At 41.2% G+C, this 21,751-nt stretch overlaps 1 protein-coding gene across 1 annotated transcript in view; it reads right to left on the bottom strand.

Moving 5' to 3' along the window:
* Positions 1 to 21,751, bottom strand: part of NALCN (sodium leak channel, non-selective) — a 343,201-nt gene that overhangs the window by 280,565 nt on the left and 40,885 nt on the right. The window contains exon 4 of the mRNA XM_050937548.1: positions 12,998 to 13,081. Coding sequence (XP_050793505.1) covers positions 12,998 to 13,081 — 84 coding nt within the window. The remainder of the gene's footprint in view (positions 1 to 12,997; positions 13,082 to 21,751) is intronic.

Here is a 21,751-nt window from a genome sequence, read left to right as displayed (position 1 = left end):
AGCATTCAAAACTTCAGCATTCAGCGAGAAATGGGAGAAGACCATGTCCTGTAATCTGAACCCCGATGTGTTTGGTGCTGAAGATTCTTTTTGGAATGTCATCCAGGACTTACACCCCTTCCTTGAGGTGAATTTTGCAGCAGACTATGACCATTATACCAGAGTGTTTCAACCATTTGCCACTAAAGATTACATTTCAAATCTGAAAGGGGAATTTAGTACTTACATAAACATGCCTAACCATGACAATGTGAAACTGGATGTGCTGGCTTTTTGGAACAGTTATCGAGACACATTTTCCAACTTCAGCAAAGTGGCACGGCAAGCTTTGAGTGTACTTTCTGAATCTATTGATGCAGAGCATTTATTTTCAAAGTTGGACTACCTCCAGTATAGCAAGAGGCTCAACATGAGTGAGGATACTTAGAAGAAAATTATGTGAGCATATGCCAGCCAGGATTACTGGAACTACTAGCTCTAAGAGAAACAAAAAATAATTTTTTTATGTCCGAAGTTTCAATTATACTATAGTACAATGTGTATATTATGATTTTTTCTTTTTCCCCTCAATTTTTCATTTTAATTTTTTTAAACCTAATTTCATCCCAATTTTAATGTTTATTTTCCAAACACTGAGAAATCCCTGATTTTTTTTTTTTTTAACAAATAAAAATTGAAAATGTAGAACAGTAAGTATACCTCAGTAGAAGAGGGACCAATTTCCTTGGGGACAGGCCAGCTAGAGTAATCAGGACAGGATTAAACTAATAGCAAAAGTGGAAGGTAAAAAAAAGATGAGTGCTCAGATAGCACAAAATCAATATGTTAAGAACAAAATTGATCAAGGAACCAGAAAAAATAAAGAGAAGAAATTCTTGCATTGCTTATACTCTAGATAGCAGTCTGGGTAACAAACAAAAAGAATTGGAACTGCTCATTTATTAAGATAAATTTGATCTAGCTGGTGTTACTGAAACCTGGTGGGATGATTCGAACAATTGGAATGTTAAAATCAATGGTTATAACCTATCTATGAAAGACTGAAGAGCAAAAAGTGAAGGAGAGTTGCATTCTATGACAAAAAATGACTAGTTATTTCTGGGTCACTGATAACACAGAAGAAAATGATCATGAATGCTTATGGATCAATGTTCTAACAGAAAAAATACAAGGTGGGGTACTAGTTGGTGTCTGCTACAGACCACCAAATCACACTGGGAACCAGAATAACCACTTCTTTACACAACTATCTCCAATGTTTGGGGAAAAAACTGTGTGATCACAGGGGACTTCAATCTGAATGACATATGCTGAAGGTGTCATGCTTGCCAATACTAAAACATTTTAGATGGAAATTTCCTAACTCAGAAGGAAGACACGACCATTGCAGAGAAGCTAAATGAATTCTTTGCATTAGTACTCAATGCAGAGGATGTCAGGGAAATTCCCACACCTGAACCATTATTTTTAGGTGACAAATCTGAGCAACTGTCCAGGATTGAGGTGTCATTAAAGAGGAGGTTTTTGAACAAACTGATAACTTAAACACTAGTAAGTCTCTAGGAATTCAGCCAAGAGTTCTGAAGGAACTCGAACAAGAAATTGCAGAACTGCTAACTGTGTTATGTGACCTGTTATTTAAATCAGTCTCTGTACCAGATGACTGAAGGATAGCTAATGTGATGCCAATTTTTTAAAATAGTTTCAAAGGCGATCCTGGCAATTACAGGCCAGTAAGCCTTACTTCACTACCAGGCCAACTGGTTGAAATAACAGTAAAGACACAGAATTATCAGACAAATAAATTAACACAATTTGTTGGGGAAGAATCAAGGGAAATTATGCATTATCGATCTTCTAGAATTCTTTCAGGGGTGTCTACAAACATGTGGACAAGGGTTATCCAGTGGATATAGTGTACTTGGACTTTCAGAAAGCCTCACCAAAGGCTCTTAAGCTATGTAAGCACTCATGGGATAAGAGGGAAGGACCTCTCATGGATCAGTAACTTCTTAAAAAGACAGGAAACAAAGGATAGGAATAAAGGTCAGTTTTCAGAATGGAGAGAGGTAAATAGAGCCGTCTCTCAAGGATCTGTACTGGGACCAGTGATGTTCAACATATACATAAATGATCTGGAAAAAGGGATAAACAGTGAAGTGGCAAAGATTGCAGATGATACAAAATTATTGAAGGTAGTTAAGTCCAAAGCTGATCACAAATTGTTAAAAAGAGATCTCACTACTGTGGCAGATGAAATTCAGTGTTGTCAAATACAAAGTAATGCACACAGGAAATCATAATGATGGGGTCTAATTTAGCTGTTACCACACAAGAAAAAGATCTTGGAGTCATCATGGATAGTTCTGTGAAAACATATTCAGTGTGCAGCAGCAGCAGTCAAAAAAGCTAACAATGTTAGGAACCAATAGGAAAGGGATACATAATAAGACAGAGAATATCATAATGCCACTACATAAATCATGGTAACCCACACCTTGAATACTGCACGCAGTTCTGGTTGTCCCAACTCAAAAAAGATATATTTGAATTGGAAAGAGGCATGAAAAGGGGGGAAAAAATTTTTAGCAGCATGGAACAGCTTCCATATGAGAAGAGATTAAAAAGACGGGACTTTTCAGCTTAGAAAAGAGATGACTAAAGGGGATATGATTGAGGTCTATAAAACATTACTGGTGTGGAAAAAGTAAATAAGGAAGTGTTATTTACTCCTTCTTGTAACACAAGAACTAGGGGTCATCAAGTTACATTAATAGGCACGAGGTTTAAAACCAACAAAAGAAGTGCTACTTCACACAGTCAACCTGTAGAACTCATTGATAGTGGATCTTGTGAAGGCGAAAGTATAATTGGGTTAAGAAAAGAATAATGGCTATTAAACAAGATGATCTGAGATGCAACCCTAAGCTTCAAAGCGCCAGAAGCTGGGAATGGACAGCAATGAAGGGATCACTTATTAATTGCCCTGTTCTGTTCATTCCCTCTGAAGCATCTGGCATTGGTCATGGTCAGAAGATGGGATACTCGGATAAATGGCCCACTGGTCTGACCCAATATGGCTGTTCTTATGTAAAAAGCATGGCAGCCAACATGGGGAAATTCTCTATTAAAACTTGTCCTAACACATAAAAAGTAATTGGTCACAGAACTGAAAATTAATTGTAGCTTAGGTATGAGTGATCATGACTTGATCACATGTATAACGTACAAGCAGAATAAAGTCCAGACCAGTAATATATTTATGTGTATATACACATACACACCTCTCTTTAATAGGCCAATTTCAAAAAGCTGAAAACAATTATGAGCCAAATCAGATGGGAGGAAGAATTTAAATGAGAAAAATGTGAATGATAATTAGGAATCATGTGAGAATACATTACTAGATGCCTAAAAAGCTACAGTCCCTACAAATAATGAAGAAATCTGTGCTAGTTAAACAACCAACCTGGTTTAGAAGCGAAGTGAAGGCAGCTGTATATATACATAACAAATGGAAGAAAGGGAAAGCTGATAGTAATTAATATAAATCAGAAGCTAGGAATTGTAGAAAATTGATAAGAAAGAGAACTCTAAGACCAGACGAGTTAAGGACAATTAAAAGTTTTTAAAATATATTAGGAATAAAAAGAATCCTGACAATGGATTACTAAATGGAAATAGTAGAATTATCAAAAATAATGCAAAAAAAGAAAGGGGTGTTCAATAAATATTTGTTCCATATTTGGGAAAAAACAGATGATGCAGTCTCGTCATATGGTGATAACACTTTTCATTACACTGGTATCTCTGGAGGATGTTAAACAAAAGTTATTACAATTACACATTTTTAAATAAGCAGTTCCAGATAACTTGCATCCAAGAGTTTTCAAAGATCTGGCAAGGAGTTCACTGCACCATTAATGTTAATTTACATATACAGTATCTTGGGGAACTGGAGAAGGTCCAGAAGACTGGAGGAAAGCTAATGTTGTGCCTGTCATCCTGACATTGATCCTGGGCAAAATAATGGAGTGGCAGATATGGGACTTGATTAACAATGAACTAAAGGAGGCTAGTGTAATTAACGCAATCAACATGGGTTTATGGAAAATACATCCTATCAAACTAACTTGATATCTTTTTTTATGAGATTACGAGTTTTGTTGATAAAGATAATAGTGTTGACTACTATCTAAATACTTAGATTTCTGTAAGTTGTTTGACTTGGTACCAGATGATATTTTGCTTAACAAACTTAAACTATATAAAATTAATGCTGCACACATTAAATGGATTAAAACCTGGCTAACTGATAGGTCTCAAAATGTAACTGTAAATGGGAGCTCCACTTTAGGTGTCTTGGCACCCTGAGCTTGTAATCGAAGATTTGTAGTAGCAAATGTGGCAGCTGTCTCACATCGCTCCGAGAGGTTACCTAGCGTGCGCAGCCAAACAACTCCCAGTTCCTTCTCTACCCCAGAGGATCAGAGTGAAACTCCGAAGTAGAGGGGATGAGGGGAGGGGGGTAGTGGAGCACCCACAGTGACAACCATCTCGAAGAACCTCAGTTACTGCACAGGATGAGTAACCTTCTCTTCTGTCAAGCGTGTGAAGAGAAGCCTCCCTGTTGTCGGCATGTGGTTTTGGGAAAAATATACGTAAGTATATGGACTGATTTAGATGAAAGGGCGAGGCTATCTTGGGTATGAATTTGGGGTGCGGCCATAGGATCACTTTGTCTTTGTAGAATGTGGTATAAGATGGGTGTGCCAATAAGGCACTTAGCACTTCCACCATTCTTGCTGACATGATGGCAAAGAGGAAGTCCACCTTCATAGATAGATGTAGCAAAGAACAAAATCGCTAAGGGTTCTGATGGTTTCCCCATGAGGCTACAGAAGATGAGGTTAAGGTCCCACATGGGTGTAGGGTCTTTTAGTTTGGGTAGGTATTCATCATGCCTTTTAGAAAATGCTTAGTCATTGGATGAGCAAAGAGAGTGCCTCCATCCACGTTATCATGTAACGAGATGATTGCAGCGAGATGTACTCTAATGGAGCTGTTGGATAGCCCTGATTTTTTAAGACCTAATATACAGTCTGGGCAGTGGGGCCAACCCTGGGCAGTGGGGCTAACTGTGGAGCAATATGGTTAGCCTCGCACTAGGTGCGAAATTGTGTCCATTTCTGTGTATATGTTTTTTGTGAGCTTAGTCTGTGACTGTTCAAGAATATGTCTTTAATTTCCTCAGAACAGTCTTTGTCAATACCCAGTAGCCATGGAGAAACCAAGCCTTGAGATGGAGAAGAGCTAGACTGGGGTGACTGACGCGTCCTGAATCCTGTGTCAGGAGGTGAAGTATTATTGGGAGGATTCAAGGTGGTTTCACTGCCATCTGTCTCAGGTTTGGAAACCATGCTTGTCTGGGCCATGTAGGCACACTGAGAATGACCCTGGACTTGTCTTGCCTGATCTTTGTATAACTCGACTCAGAAGTGGAATCAGAGGGAACGCCTACATTAGTGGTTCTTCCCATTTCATGAGGAGGGCGTTGCCCAGAGAGTGGATCAGTATTGTGGCCACTTTGCATTGTGAACTGTGGCAAATATGTCTAAAGCAGGGAATTTCCATAGGTTGAATATGGTGGTGAGGGTTGCATAGTCCATCTCCCACTCGTAGATTTGTGAGACGTCTCTGCTCAGTTGGTCTGCCGTGGTATTCTAGTGTTCCGGCAGGTAGGATGTTGAGTTGTCTACATTGTGGGAGATGCACTAAATCCAGAGGTGTATTGCCTCCATGCACAGAGAGTATAATCAGGCTCATAGGCACCGACTCCGTGGGTGCTCTGGGGCTAGAGTACCCACAGGGAAAAATGAGCGGGTACTTTGCACCCACTGCAACTGAGCTCCCTCACCCCCACCCCCTCCTCACCTCTTTCTCTTTCTCTCTCTCCCAGAGCACCATGTCCCAAATCCTCCTCCTCCCTACCAGCACTTCCAGTCTGCATGCCACCTAACAGCAGTTTGGCAGCGATTATGACTTTCCGGGAGGGAGGAGGAGGAGCGGGGACGTAGCATGCTCAAGAGAGGAGGCAGAGAAGAGGCAGGACAGAAGCAGGGACTTGGTGGAACGGGGGCAGGAAGGGGGCGGAGCTGGGGTGGGAAAAGGCAGGGTTGGGTGGACTTTGGGGAAGGAGTGAAATGAGGGTGAGGCAAGGGTGATTAAGGGCCTGGAAGAGGCGGGGGAGGGGCATGCTCACCCCCCCACACACCCACCAGGCAGAGGGGAAGTTGGTGCCTATGGTCAGGCTCCCGCTTGGCGGTTTATGTAGAACATGCATGCTGTGTTGTCCATAAGGACTTAGATAGTAGTGTTGTGGATTAGAGGAAGGAAATGCTTGCATGTGTTTCTGACTGCTCTTAGTTATAGTATGTTTATATGCAAGTTGGCTTCTGCTGCTGATCAAAGACCCTGGATCATGTTGTTGCCCAAGTGAGCTTCCCATCCCATGGGGAAGGCATCCATGTTGATCATTATTGTAGGAGCTTTCGGTTGGAATGGGACACCTGAGTAGATGTTTTGTGGGTATGTCCACCACTCAAGGGAATTCTTTACCTGGCGGGGCATAGTGAGCCGCTTGTTGGGGGAGTGCTTGTGTGGTATATAGCAAGTACTAAGTCAGGTTTGTAGGCATTTCATATGTAGTCTGGTATATCCGACGACAAAAGTCGTAGCGGCCACGTGCCCCAAAAGTTGTAGGCATGTCCTGGTTGACATTTGTGGGCTGTCCGTGACCGTAATAATCAGAGTGGTTAAGTTGAGGAAGCGCTGTTGGTGTAACTCGCTGTTGCTGTGAGGCAGTCGAGATGGGCCCCTATAAATTCCAACTGTTGGACAGGGACCAAAGTGGACTTCTGAACATTTATTTGAATCCCAAGGTTTGTAAAGAGGGCTATCGTGATTTGTATGATGTCTAGTGCTGTCCGCTGTGTTGATGCTCTTACCAAGCATTCGTCCAGGTATTGAAAAATCATCACATCTAGTCTGTGGAGGTGAGCTGCCTTGGAGAAGACCCTTGGGGCGGTTGACAATCCAAAAGGTTACACTTTGTATTGATAATGTTGATGTCCTAGAGTGAAGCATAGGAATCTTCTGTATGCTGCGTGAATGGTGATATGAAAGTAAGCGCCTTGTAAGTCAAGAGACAGAAGCCAATCTCCTTTCTCTAATGCCAGAATTATTGTCGATAGGATCACCATTTTGAATCGCTGCATTCTCACAATCTTGTTGAGTTTGTGTAAATCCAGAATGGGTCTCAATCTGCCATTCTTTTTCTGAGTGAAGAAATAATAGGAATAAAATCCTCTTCTCCTGTGTTGAGCTGGTACTGGTTCCATGGCCCCCGTGGTTTCCTATTGTAACAGGGGCTCATGAGAGGGGTCCTGAAGAGGGACGGGGAAGAGGTGTTGGTAGGTGGGACAGAATAAACGGGGTGGAGTAACCCTACTGGATAATTTCCAGGACTTATCTGTCTGTGGTGATATTGTTCCAGTCTGGATACTATGGTGACAAGTAGTCCCCAAATGGTGTTAAAGTGGAGTTGAGATCTAGAAGTAGAGAGTGTAGAGGTCTCGGGCCCTCGACCAGACCTTCAAAATGATTGCCTGGAGGTGGAAGGCTGGTATGTGGACAGCTGGTCTTTATTCTGCCTTCATCCCATCTGCCTCTGTTTGCAGCATTGGATATAGTACCTTTGGGGCTGAGAGTATGGTGGAGCCTGGAATTTTTGGTTGTAAAACCTGCTCTGTTTTTTCTGTTTCCAGGGACAGATGCCAAGAGTCTTTAAGGTGGCCCGGGAGTCCTTCAAAGTACGCAAGGACACATCAGTGGATTCGGCAAACAGTTTCTGACCCTCAAAGGGTAGGTCCTCAACCATAGCCTGTACCTCCCTCGAGAATCCCAATAAGTAGAGACAGGGTGCCCAACACATGATCACAGAGGTCACAATGGAGTGGGCTGCTGTATCCATGGAATTGAGAGAGGCTTGGAGGACCGTCCTTGCAATGAGAAAGCCTTCAGAAATGTTGGACTTACACACTTCTCTCCTGTCCTCAGGGAGATGTTCAATAAAAGATGACATTGTAGAAAACGACGTGTGTATATTTTGAGAGCAGTGCAGAGTAATTTGCGATGTGGAATTGCAAGGTGGTGGAAGAATAGGCTTTGCGCCCAAAGAGGTCTAGCCTCTTCCAGTCTTTGTCGTAAGGGGTGGATCTTGACTGTTGCTGTTTGCTCCTCTGATTTACTGCCTCCACCAGTGGAGTGGGGTGGATAAACAGAAATTCAGTCTTTTTTGCCAGCACATAATATTTTTGTCCAATCTTTTGCAGGAAGGAGGTGCTGTGGCTAGTGTCTGCCAGATGGTTTTTGCAGGGTGCATTATGGCAGCATTACTAGGCAATGCTATTTTTGCCGGTCGGAATGCTTGGAGAATGTCAGTGAGCAGATGTTGGGTCTCAGGGAGCTCAGACAAGGAGATGTAGAGGGAGTCCGCTACCCTCTTAAAAATGTCCTGAAAGGACTTGAAGTCGTCCCCCAAAGTGGAGGGTGGTGGCATGATTGTTTCATCTAGAGACAAAGATGAACTATGCATAGGTGGCAAGGTGTCTCCTTCAGGTGCATCCTCCTGTTCTTCAGTCCCGTCATCCTGGGCCTCTGAAGGTGCTGGGTCCATTGGTGAGGGTGGGCAGGTTGATCTGGAGACCAGTGGGTTAAGAGGTCTAATGTTCTGGGACCTATAGATGGCCCATGGGTCCCAGTATGGCCAGGTGGGTGGGAGGACCATAGGAGGTGGCAGCCAGGATTGGGTCTGCCAGGCTCACACGTCTACAAGTGGTTGGTGATGTGAGCATCCAGCTTTAGGAGAGGAGTGGTGAGGGGTGTACATCCCTGTGTTGTCCTCCTCCTCATCATCATCATCACTGGAGAGAGGTGGCAGTGAAGCTCCTGTGGTGATGATCCGGCTTGGTCTGGGCCTTGCTGGGATACCGTCAGTACCGAATAGGGAGATCTCTGGCATAGAAGAAACTGTCAGGTTTCTTTACTTTTCTTTTCTGGTGAAAAGTTGCAATACTGGGAAGCTCGTTGCTGGGGATGGCAGTGCAGTTTGAGAAGAGAGGGTCAGAACTGTCGGTGCCAAGATCTTGCTGAGTTGTGTATGTACAGCAGGTGGTGCCATTTCACTGGTCAATGCCGGGACATTATTTAGCACAATCAGGGCTGAGCTAGGAAGCTTGGCTTTAGATAGCACACCTCACTGAGAGCCTGCCCATACCAGGTCCTTGGCTCCTCGAGAGGTGTTGGTACTGGACATTCACAGTGCCTCTCAGTCTGAGGCTCGCAGTGCCATCGGTACTGGGGCAGATTTTTCGCCAGGAGACCATTTCCTTTTAAGTGGATCTCACTGTGGCGATGAATGAGACCAGTGTTAGGTAGCCTTTTTAGGGACAAGGTCCTGAGAAGCAGTCTTGGTAGTGGAGCCCTTGTCTGAGGCGGCTGCTGGTGACCGTTGGCCAGGAGGCATCCTGGATTCTGGGTCGGAGGCTGACCCGAGGAATTTTTCCATCATGGCCATTTGCAAGAAGTATCAATAGCTTGCAGGTCAGGCAGCATTTAAATCCAGGGAAGCCAGGCATGCCTGAGGAAGGGCCAACTGTAGAAAAAATGAGGTAGCCCGTTTTTATTCAGTCATTGTTGAAGGAGGCCCGCAGGGTGGCAGAAGGCAGAAAAACTACACTAAATTTTTTTTTTTAATGGAAGAAATTAAAGACTAACGCTAACCGAAGTTAACTAGGATTTAGAGGATAAAAGAAGAAGGAATATGAACTATCTATGGAGTTGAAGAGGCACTGCTGTTGCTCTGACTCAGGTCAAGGGCAAAAGAGAAGGAACTGGGGGTCAGTTGGCAGTGCATGCTAGGTAGCTGCTCGGAGCAGCACAAGACGGCTGCCGTGGCTGCGCGGCTAACCAGGGCACTGCTATTACAAATCTCCGATTACAAGTGCAGGGCGCCAAGACACATAAAGTGGAGCACTCACAGGGACATTCCTCAAAGAAGAAGGATTGGTTCTTGGCCCTACATTATTTAACATAATAATCAATTACCTGGAAGAAAACTAAATCATCACTGATAATGTTTAAAGATGACACAAAAATTGGAGGAGTGGTAAATAATGAAGAGGAAAAGTCATTGATTCAGAGCAATCTAGATCATTTTGTAAATTGGGCACAAAAATATGTTTTAATATGGCTAAATGTACATGTATACATCTGGGAACAAAGAATACAGGCCATACTTACAGGATGGGGGACTCTATCTTGGTAAGCAGTGACTCTAAAAAAGATTTGGGGGTTGTCATAAACAGATGGTTAAGGGTTAATGTCTCTTTTACCTGTAAAGGGTTAAGAAGCTCAGTAAACCTGGCTGACACCTGACCAGAGAACCAATGGGGGGACAAGATACTTTCAAATCTTGGTGGAGGGAAGTCTTTGTTTGTGCTGTTTGTTTTGTTCGTTGTTCACTCCTGGGGCTAAGAGGGACCTGACGTGCAACCCAGGTTTCTCCAATCTTTCTGAAACAGTCTCTCATGTTTCAAAATAGTAAGTACTAGCTAGAAAAGGCAGATTAGTCTTATGTTTGTTTTCTTAACTTGCAAATGTGTATTTTACTGGAAGGAGTTTTACCTCTGTTTGCTGTAACTTGGAATATCAGGCTAGGGAGGAGGGAGTCCCTCTAGGCTATATAAATCTAACTACCCTGTAAACATTTTCCATCCTAATTTTACAGAGATAATTTTTACTTTTTCTTTCTTTAATTAAAAGCTTTCTTTTTTAAGAACCTAATTGATTTTTTCCCTTGTTTAAGACTCAAGGGGATTGGGTCTGAACTCACCAGGGATTGGTGGGGGGAAAGGAATGAGGGGGAGGTTAATTCCTCTCTGTTTTAAGATCCAAGGAGTTTGGATCAGTGGAGCCTCTCAGGGTAGCCCAGGGAAGGGAAAGTCTGGGAGGGGGAAAGAAGAGGGGATGGTTTATTTCTCCTTGTTTTAAGACCCAAGAGGTTTGGTCTTGGGTTCCCCAGGGAAGGTTTTGGGGGAACAGAAAGCGTGCCAAACACTATATTTTGGCTGGTGGCAGCACTATCAGATCTAAGCTAAAAATTAAGCTTAAAAGTGTCCATGCAGGTCCCCACTATTGAACACTAAAGTTCAAACTGGGGGAAAAATACCTTGACAGGGGTCATGGTGGATAATCAGCTCAATTTGAGCTCCCCGTGTGATGCTGTGGCCACAAGAGCTAATGAGAATCTTGGATGCATAAACAGGAGAATCTTATGCACTAGTAGAGAGGTTATTTTACCTCTGTATTTGGCACTGGTGAGAACACTGCTGGAATATTGTGTCCAGTTCTGGTGCTCACTATTCAAGAAGAATGTTGATAAATTGGAGAGGCTGCAGAGAAGAGCCACAATAGTGATTAAAGGGTTACAAAAAGTGTCTTAGAGTGATAGACTTAAGGAGTTCAACAAAGAAAAGGTGAAGGGGTGACTTCATTACAGTTCATAAGTACGTACATAGTGAACAAATATGTAATAATGGGCTCTTCAAACTAGCAGAGGAAGGTATAAGACAATCCAATGGCTGGAAGTTGAAGCTAGACATATTCAGAGTTGAAATATGGGCTACATTTTTAGACTAGTATCAGAGGGGTAGCCGTGTTAGTCTGGATCTGTAAAAGCAGCAAAGAATCCTGTGGCACCTTATAGACTAACAGACGTTTTGGAGCATGAGCTTTCGTGGGTGAATACCCACTTCTGCATCTGAAGAAGGGGATATTCACCCACGAAAGCTCATGCTCCAAAACGTCTGTTAGTCTATAAGGTGCCACAGGATTCTTTGCCATTTTTAGACTAATTAACCACTGCAACAATTTACCCTAGGGTCATGCTGGATTCTCCATCACTGACAATTTTTAAAATCAAGATTGGATGTTTTTCTAAAGATGTGCTTTAGGCATTATTTTGGGGGAAGTTATATGGCCTGTGTGATATAGGAGGTCAAACTAGATAATCACAATGGTCTCTTCTGGCCTTGGATCTACGAATGTACCAGGAAATGTTCTGTAGGGATCACCGACAGAGTGCAGAGTAGGTTACAGTGTTTGACATTTAAAAGTTAGCATTTATCCACTTCTACCACAGAGGTGTATGAAAGATATCACAGTTTGCCCTATACTTAAATAGAAAATAACTGTATGTCTCAGGTGTGGTAATTCTGCATGGTTATGTATCTTAAAATAACTAGTTTTTCAAGATGTTGTAGTCAGTATGGATGCACACTTAGAGTGGGATCTACACCAACACATACTTGAATAAGATATGATGACTTTTAAATGGCAATCATGACAGGTCTTTTCCATCTCTAATTATTAATTGAGTCCTGTAGTCCCTGATCAGTTCTTACTCAGGAGAAACTCCCTCTGTGCTGAATGATGAAGGATTGTATGGTCGGCAAGACAGAATTTTTCCTATACTGTAACTTTATGTGAAATGTGAACAAGTTAACATTGCTATGGAAACATTTTGGGGTTTTTTTTTATTATTTCCTCTGTTCTATTTAAATCTGTGACATTCCTTCCAATATGTAATATGTTGAATTTCTGAATGAGTTTAAAATTAAGGAAATGTCTAAATTAAAGAAAATCACACCAGTGAAACATCAAAGAAAACCCCTAATGTAGATGCACTGCAATGGATGTGTTGTTACTGGACTGTGAAACAGTAGAACCATTGAATTTAAATCTGACCCATGAACAAGTGTATATTTATAGCGTACAGTTACTTGTTCATACTGCTGTGAGCATTTTGCATACACAACTGCAGGGCCTACTTCTGAAATATTAGCCCTTCATATTTAAGGTAAAATTATGTAATTACCTGTAACACCAATGACACCCAGAGACAAAAAACCATGAATCCATCAAACACACACCAACGATCCTTTACATAGGAGCTATCCCCCTAAAAGAGAAATAAAAATTAGTGGGTTTTTTGTTTTGTTGCTTCATTACCAAAATAAAAAAGGAAAATCACAAATGATATCCACTGCCAAGAAGGCATCTATCTTTAAAATGTCATTTTAACAGATTCCAAATCCCCAATGTCTGGGCTGGAAGATGATGGAAATTTTAAATAAATACATAAATAAATCAAATAAATATGTAAATTATGTATTCAGGAAAGAAAGTAGTGAGCTTCATTTTTCTGCAGCATGCATTTTATGATGTATTTTAGAGGGCAGGAGGGTTCAAACTAGGGTGGGAAGTCACGGAACAGAAACTTGCAAGCACTGTCATTTCAACTTTTACTTGCTGCACACAATACTTTTACTCCCCTGCCCACGGTCTAAGCTGATGAGGAACTCTTCATTCAGAGGCAATGCTAAACAAACGCAACTTCTCTAGCCTGTGATGTCTGATGATTGAAAAGTAACTTCAAGCTGTTTGTCTACAGAGCTCAACTGCTGACATTCTGTATTTTCCCCTCCGTGTATTAACCATGCCTCCAGAGGAATGAGCACTCAACAGACAAGCTAAATCCTTTGATTGTGTGTGTTGAATAAAAAACACTGATACTTCTTTCTCTAGCATATGAAAACCCTTTGAAATCTGATATCCTTCCCTAGAGCACCAAAATATCACAATTTATCCAAAACAGGAAGTTTTCTGTGAATGAGGTTTGAGCAGGCATTTGGCCAAAAGTTCTGCTATTCAGCCACACTTGAGTAATTTTCAAACACCTATTACAAGTCAAATAGTTTTAAAAAAGGTTCCCATTTCCTCCCCACAGTATCTTGGCATGGCTGAACTGGCTCTGCCACTTTTCCTTAGTACTGGAGACACAAATTATAAAGAAGTCATGCTCCCTTCTGGTCTTACAGTAGCACCAACAGTTTTGGCTCTCCTTCCTCTTGTGGTCAGTTCATGTCATGTTCTCCTATTACTCTTCCCTTCCTGCTTGGTGATAGACACCAATCTCCTCACTTCCACTTACTGCAGATTCCATCTTGCCTGACCCCGTGGAATCACACCTCCTTCCTGCTCAGAATGTGCTCTGGCAAGCTGCAAGTTTACGGTGCTTCTTGACTGTACAGAGGCTACCTGTCTCAGGGTGCCCGTTCTTGCAATTTGTAGGCTAGATACTTAACTGGAGGCTTTAGCCTTCCCAAAGCATAATAAGCCATTTTTAAAGAATGCAAACTCAGCCATTTTATACAAAAAAAAAAGCAATTCTTTTCAGAATAGATTTAAATTGCTAACACATCTCTAAAAATGGTACTAAGTACTTTTAATTATCATTATGGGGTTGGCATTGAGATTTAGGCACATACGTAAATAGACATTGTATCTGTGGCACACTTTTCATAATATCATCATTGTAATGGCAGATTATTAGCAAAACACACCGGCTAGTAAATCTGGAAGAATCATTTGACCCATGATGGATTATATTACCAACAATCTGTTACAATAAACAATGATACAGAAAGTTTGACAGTGGCACTTTGTACTATGCCCGTAATCTGGCTTTGGCTGAATATTTTTTCATATTTTCAGCATTTGGCTGTATTCTATAGTTAGACATTGGGAACACCCCTAATATGGATAAAATATTTAATTTCTAACTAGATTTTGATTCAGCATGTAATTCATTAGTGGGGGCATTTCAAAGGTAGGACTACTTCTCAATTAATGAGAAAATCACAGTATGCTTCTTGCATGAATCCTGGCATTGACTTTTAGTACCACTTCCTACTGGAAAAAATCTAAATATTTTTAAATACTCAATAGGCCTGAAGACATAATGAGATAATTGCATTCCATTCCACCTCTAAAAACAATTTTAGGTTGAAATTCCACTGTGGTTCAGGCAATAGTCGTCTGTTCTTACACCTCACGAGGAACATCGCTAGAAGGAATTTTTCCTGAAGGAACCTTTCCTGAAATAGCTGAAATGGTTGATATGTTAATTTACAACTATTTTCGAATCCCATCTACAGAAAATCTGAAATTAACTAGATTTGTGAGTTGTGCGTAGGAATTTGTCTGTGAATGCACCATTGCTTAGTACATCACATCATGGCATATACTGTCCATTGTGTTGTGCAAGATAGCCTTTGGATTGATAAAACTTGTTATAAATGTGCTCCCACTCTCTCAACTTCGGCATAAAAATGATAACTGGATCTGGGTGAAGTATCCTGTCCACACTGACAATATCATTTCCTGGTCAAAGGATTATGGGGAGATAATCCCAGAGTTTCTTGAAAACAGTTCTCCAGGCCCTTAAGGTATGACTGATATCATTTCTAGCAGAAGTACTATGGGGATGTTCTCTTAGGGCCTGATCCAGGAATATCCCATTGAAGTCAAGGGCATTATTCATGTGCTTAAAGTTAAGCATGCACTTAAATACTTTGATAGATCAGGGCAGAGTGTTCAGCAGCATATAGGATCAAGTCTTTATTTTCTATTTTTTTTAAATGTGGATTTAGCATTTGTAAAAGATGCAGAATTAGCACCCGAGGCTAATCTAAAACTCACTGAAGGCAAGGTGGATCCTTCCATTCATTTCAGTGTCTTTGGATTGGTCTCTTTATGTACAAGACTGAGGGCATAGCTACTTCACACTATGTGCCTCACACTCCGTCCTAGAGAAATCACTGCAGGGGCGTGACTGTGGGCCCTTGGCGTTGGAAACTATATTACAGGTTGCAACAACACAGATTGCCCACAATCCCAACCCTTTCAGGCACCCCAAATCTTGCCAGCAATGCCCAGGAAATGGGCAGAGCTAATCAGAGGAGGTGTATCACCAAAGTAGCCAAGAAATGTGCTGATTCAGTCTCTCTCTCAGGCAGCCTATGGAGCACTACTGGAACTGACAGCTGCTCTCGCAACTTGTAAAACTTAATAATTGTGAGACCTGGGAGTTCAATAAGACTATATTGACAATACGCGCCAGACAAGTATGGTCTTTTGGGACAGTAAGTGTTAAGTGGATTTCCTGGGCAATACCTAAGGGGAACTTAATGCAAATTCCTCAACTCCAGTTATGCAAAAACCCAGCCCTCTGAAGAGAGGGACTTTGTCTGCTGATTACCTGTTCCCAGAGACTGGAGATCAAAGGCCCAAGATGCATAAAGAACCAGGCTGATCTTCTCGGTCTCAGTTCTGGTTCTGAGACAGTTATAATCCTGTAACCATGGGAGAAACCCAGTCGTGGGTTTCGAAGGCCTGACACCTACCAAAGCCCAAGGCTGGAGTTGGGATTGACCTCTCGGAACGGCTTTTTAGCATGCATGTAGGTTCTTTTGTTGTTTTTAATGTATTTTCTCTGTAATGCTTTCACCTTAAAAATAAATGTGCTTGCTTAGAGCTGTGTGGTAACTTATAACTGTGGGCATGTCATAAACAGATGGTTAAGGGTTAATGTCTCTTTTACCTGTAAAGGGTTAAGAAGCTCAGTGAACCTGGCTGACACCTGACCAGAGAACCAATGGGGGGACAAGATACTTTCAAATCTTGGTGGAGGGAAGTCTTTGTTTGTGCTGTTTTTTTTTTGTTCGTTGTTCGCTCTTGGGACTAAGAGGGACCAGATGTGCACCCAGGTTTTCTCCAATCTTTCTGAAACAGTCTCTCATGTTTCAAAATAGTAAGTACTAGCTAGAAAAGGCGAATTAGTCTTATGTTTGTTTTCTTAACTTGTAAATGTGTATTTTGCTGGAAAGATTTTTACTTCTGTTTGCTGTAACTTTGAATCTCAGGCTGGTGGGGGGAGGAAGTCCCTCTAGTCTATATAAATCTAAATACCCTGTAAGCATTTACCATCATAATTTTACAGAGATAATTTTTACTTTTTCTTTAATTAAAAGCTTTCTTTTTTAAGAACCTGATTGATTCTTTCCTTGTTTTAAGACCCAAGGGGATTGGGTCTGAACTCACCAGGGATTGGTGGGGGAAAAGGAGGGGGGGAAAGGTTAATTCCTCTTTCTTTTAAGATCCAAGGAGTTTGGATCAGTGTAGCCTCTCAGGGTAACCCAGGGAGACGAAAAGAGGGGGGATGGTTAATTTCTCCTTGTTTTAAGACCCAAGGTGTTTGGGTCTTGGGTTCCCCAGGGAAGGTTTTAGGGGAACAGAAAGTGTGCCAAACACTATATTTTGGCTGGTGGCAGCGTTATCAGATCTAAGCTAGGAATTAAGCTTAGAAGGGTCCATGCAGGTCCTCACTTTTTGGATGCTAAAGTTCAAAGTGAGGGAAAAAAACCTTGACAGGGAAATATGCTGGTTATATGCTGGAGAGAAAGCAGAATGCTAATGTCTGTCTTCGAGGCAGACTGACTTGCTGGGGATCTCACAGTGTAAATCAGGGAGCCGTCAGCCTTGAAACAGTCAGGAGGGAGAAAAACACTGGTCTCCAACCAAGAGAGGTAATGGCTGAGAGCCAGAAGTCTAAAAGTAGGCACCGTGGTATAGTTGCTTTGAACTGTAGATACCTCTCTCTCAGCACATGAAAAGAACAAGCTTCCCCTAACATGCTGCCATCTCTTGCCTTTTAATATTTATGTACAGTATGTCACAGTCAAGCTATCTTAGACTAGACCGTGCACATGAAGTTCTGGGTGAAGCATGCGTATTAAGTGAGCTTTAATGTTGTCCTTATCTCTGCAATGCTGATATATGGTATTTTGAGTTTTGATTGATCAAATATCTTGCTGCTGCCTGCTATACCAACACAGCAGAGAAGCCAGTTCTGACTGTATCTGTGATTGCACCTTGGAAGAGCTTTAGATTAATTCACTATGACAATGTTGCCTAAACTCATGAAGGCAATCTGAAATAGAGAGATTTGCTTAGAGCAGAGTGCGTCCTTTCTTATTTAATTTTTCAAGTTTTCAGTTAATTTAAGCTAAAATAAATAAGAATACAGACATTCTCTCACTTTTGCACTTTGTTACTTTCCGTTGGAACATTGCTCTCATCAGGATGTCATTCAGATGGGTAACAATATACTTTTCTGATTGTAACAGCCACACTAAAAGACAATCGAGGAAGTGGTATTATTTTTTTTATTTTCAGTGAATCAGTCCAAACTAACAAATCTCACCACAATTATTCATGGCTATGACCTCATCAAAATAGAGGTGCAAGTGTCACAAGTTTCGATTCACAGCAGTATGAAAATAAAAATAGTTGTTTAAAAGTAAATAGATTTTAGGGGGGGAAATATTTAATTTTAAGTGATGAATTTATTTTTCTGGCTACCTAGAAGCAATTCTTTAAAGGTTAATTGGTAACAAATATTAATTTTCTGTTAAAGGTGGATTACATTTTACATTGCTGACACTACTGATAATAGAATAACAGAAAAAATAAACCAATAGGATTCTACGTCTTAATTTTTTGTCTATTTTCTGAGATAGCCTTTCACACTTCTGAATCTTTTAAAATTTATTTTATCATAATAACTTTTAGTAAGTTTTGAAATTCACTGCATAACTGAATTCAGTATGTTTTGTACTAAAGAACAAATGTGGACTTTGGGGACCCTTCCTCATTCCAATGAAGTCAATGGGAATTAAGAACACTGTTTACTTAATTTAAAACATATTATGAAGTGGAAATATACCGAACACTGTTTCCTATTCATTATCCTAAATACAGAATTTTACCTGCTGGTAGTCAACAGCAAGTACAAATGCAGTACCAATAATACCAGTGCAAATGCATGGTAACAGTGGGCCCAATTTGAGGGGTCACATGTTATTAGAAACCTCCAAAAAAAAGAGAGAGAGACAGACAAGTCCAGGGGAAAAAGACCAGAAACAGATGGAGTCTGAAAGAACTAAGAGAAGAGTAAGCCAGAGACTGAAAATAGCAGAAATAAAGAAGAGGGATTGTCCAAAATTATTTTCCAACTTTTTAGGGAAAAGAAAAGAAAAAGAAAAAAGAAAAACCAGTTACCATGTGACAGCTATTTTTCCCTTTTTAGCTCTGCCTTTCAATTCCTCCCTTCTCTTATATTCTGCCCTCCCTCCCCCCCCTCGCCCTGCACCGCCCCTTGTTGTTATTATTCCTTATCTTTTTCACTCTTTAGACTGCTGGGGTAGGTGTCTGCTATCCTGTTTTTACTCCACCTTTGGGGATTCTGACACTTGTGAGAGTTCCGGTATGGTAGGAAGCTGTTCTTGCAAAGTATCCTACTTTTCCACATTTAGATCTTGATTGTGTAGGATGGTCTGGCAGTGCCCTCCCCCCTCACAACCTCCGCGCCCAGCTCCTCCTTCTCTCATGTTCTCATTTCAAGAAGGTGGCAGCAAATGGTAACTCTTCTGCTAGGTGTTGCAGATATATCCTTAATAACATAAGAACAGCCATACTGGGTCAGACCAATGGTCCATCTAGCCCAGTATCCTGTCTTCTGACAGTGGCCAGTGCGAGGTGCTTCAGAGGAAATGAGCAGAACAGGCAATTACCGAGAGAGCCATCCTCTGTTGTCCACTCCCAGCTTCTGGCAATCAGAGACTAGGGACTCCCAAAGCAGGAGGTTGCATCCCTGACCATCCTGACTAATAACCATTGATAAACCTATCGATGACGTATCCTCCAGGAACCTAATTCTTTTTTAATCGCTTTTTAAATCCTGTTACAGTTTTGGCCTTCACAACATCCCCTTACATCTCTGAAATGTCAGGGCCAGATTTTTAAAAAATTATTTTATTGAGATTATTATTTTATTGGAAATAAAGGAATTAAGGGGGACTTGATTACAGTTTTTAAGTATCTGCATGGGGAAACATATCTGATAATGGACTCTTCAATCTAGCAGAGAAAGGTATAACATGATCCCATGGCAGGAAGCTGAAACTAAACAAATTCAGACTGAAACTAAGGCATACATTTAATTGTGAGTGTGATTAACCCCAGGAACAATTCACCAAGCATGGTGGTAGACTCTCTATCATTGGTAATTTTTAAATCAAGACTGGATGTTTTTCTAAAAGATCTGCTCCAGGAATTATTTTAGGGAAGTTCCATTGCCTGCGTTACACAAGTGATCAGACCAGATAGTCTTAATAGTCCCTTCTGTCTTGGGAATCTCTGAAAATATTGAAAACAAGAGTCAGCAAAATGCAGCATAAAAAAATCCAGATGAGGCCCAGGTGCCTTCCCTTAAGTCAAATTAGGCGGCAGGCCAAGCGCCCTGGACCACCCCCTACCTCCAGCTCCAGCTCTGTGACAGTGGTACTTTTGAATGCCTCCATTTTTGAGTGACGTAGCATCAGCAAGAGATTTGATTTTCAGAAAGTGCTAAATACCCACTCTCTGAAAATCAAGCCCATCTTTAAGCTTCTCAAGTTGAGCACTATAAAAATGAGATACCCATATAATCACTAGTCATTTTTGAGAAATCTTAGATATTGGTAGAGGGCTAAAAGTTCCCATGACACTGTCAGAAGAGTAGGACTCAGATAGTTACATGTTTTGATGGGTTGGTTGGCCTGTTTGAAAAGGAGTGTTGATTATTGGTGTAACTACTGGAGCCTGGGCATCCTCAGGTGTTCTTCACTGCCATAGGTCAGAGCTGCAAGGGGTGGCTCTGGAACCATATGTGTTGAAGCCTTCTGAGACAAGGAATCATGGACAATCCATCGATCCACTGGACAGCGTCTATCAATTCTACTGCGAAGCTCAACGTGTAGGGTTTTGTATAGCAGTAGGATGTTGATGTGGGCAAGTTCAATCTCCTACATCTATTCTAACAATTTCAAGCCACTTCCAACCTTGTCCACAAAACAGGAGGGAAAGAGCCTCACCTGTCTTCCAATTGTCAAAAGCTGAAAATGTCAAGCCTGCTTCTCAACCCTGGCCAGGTGTAAAAGCATTATTTTTTTGCTGTCCAGCTGTCAAACCCTCCCTCCTTTTCTCTCACTCCATCCCCAGCTATTACATTTCATAGTCTGCCCAAGATATAAACTAAAGCCATGGCACACATGGCTCTGAGGCACACAGTCTATCCCAGTCTATATTCAGCCACCTCACTATGTATACATACCATATCCATTACTATGCCAAATACAAGAGAGAAATTCAGCCCAGCATATTTTATCATGTCTTATAACTATGTAATTTGTTCATTCTTAGACACACAGACAGATAGACAGATACATAGATATATTCGATAGATAGACCCTCTTGATGACACTTACAAACATGTACCTAAATAACTTTGCCTCAATCTTTGCAGAATTCTTGGCATTCTGTTTAGGAAGGTTAGGAAAGTTTAAATAATAGTTCAAAAAACCAAGTAACCCTTAATGAGGGCAATACTGACAACTTTTTATAGGTGGTCACTGTATTAGTCATTCCTCTGAATAAATATAGTATTGTTTCAAAATCAGCTAAGTTATTTTGTAAATGTTACACTATAGGAAAAAGACTGTTTATTAGCATTTACACAATGGTATGTCTTAAAATAAAATGTTTTCACCAACACTGCAGGAATGTCCTATTAAAATAACTCCCCATAGTGGTAGTCAATCCATATTTGTAAAATATTTTGCCCTATAATACAATGGACAGTGCTGTATATGAAAGGTTCTAACACATACGTACAAAGGAGGCAGAACTG

This window comes from Gopherus flavomarginatus, chromosome 1 (assembly GCF_025201925.1).
Source record: "Gopherus flavomarginatus isolate rGopFla2 chromosome 1, rGopFla2.mat.asm, whole genome shotgun sequence".
NCBI lineage: Eukaryota > Metazoa > Chordata > Testudines > Testudinidae > Gopherus > Gopherus flavomarginatus.
Note: the sequence above shows the minus strand (reverse complement) of the source record. Positions and strands in the feature narration are given on the sequence as shown.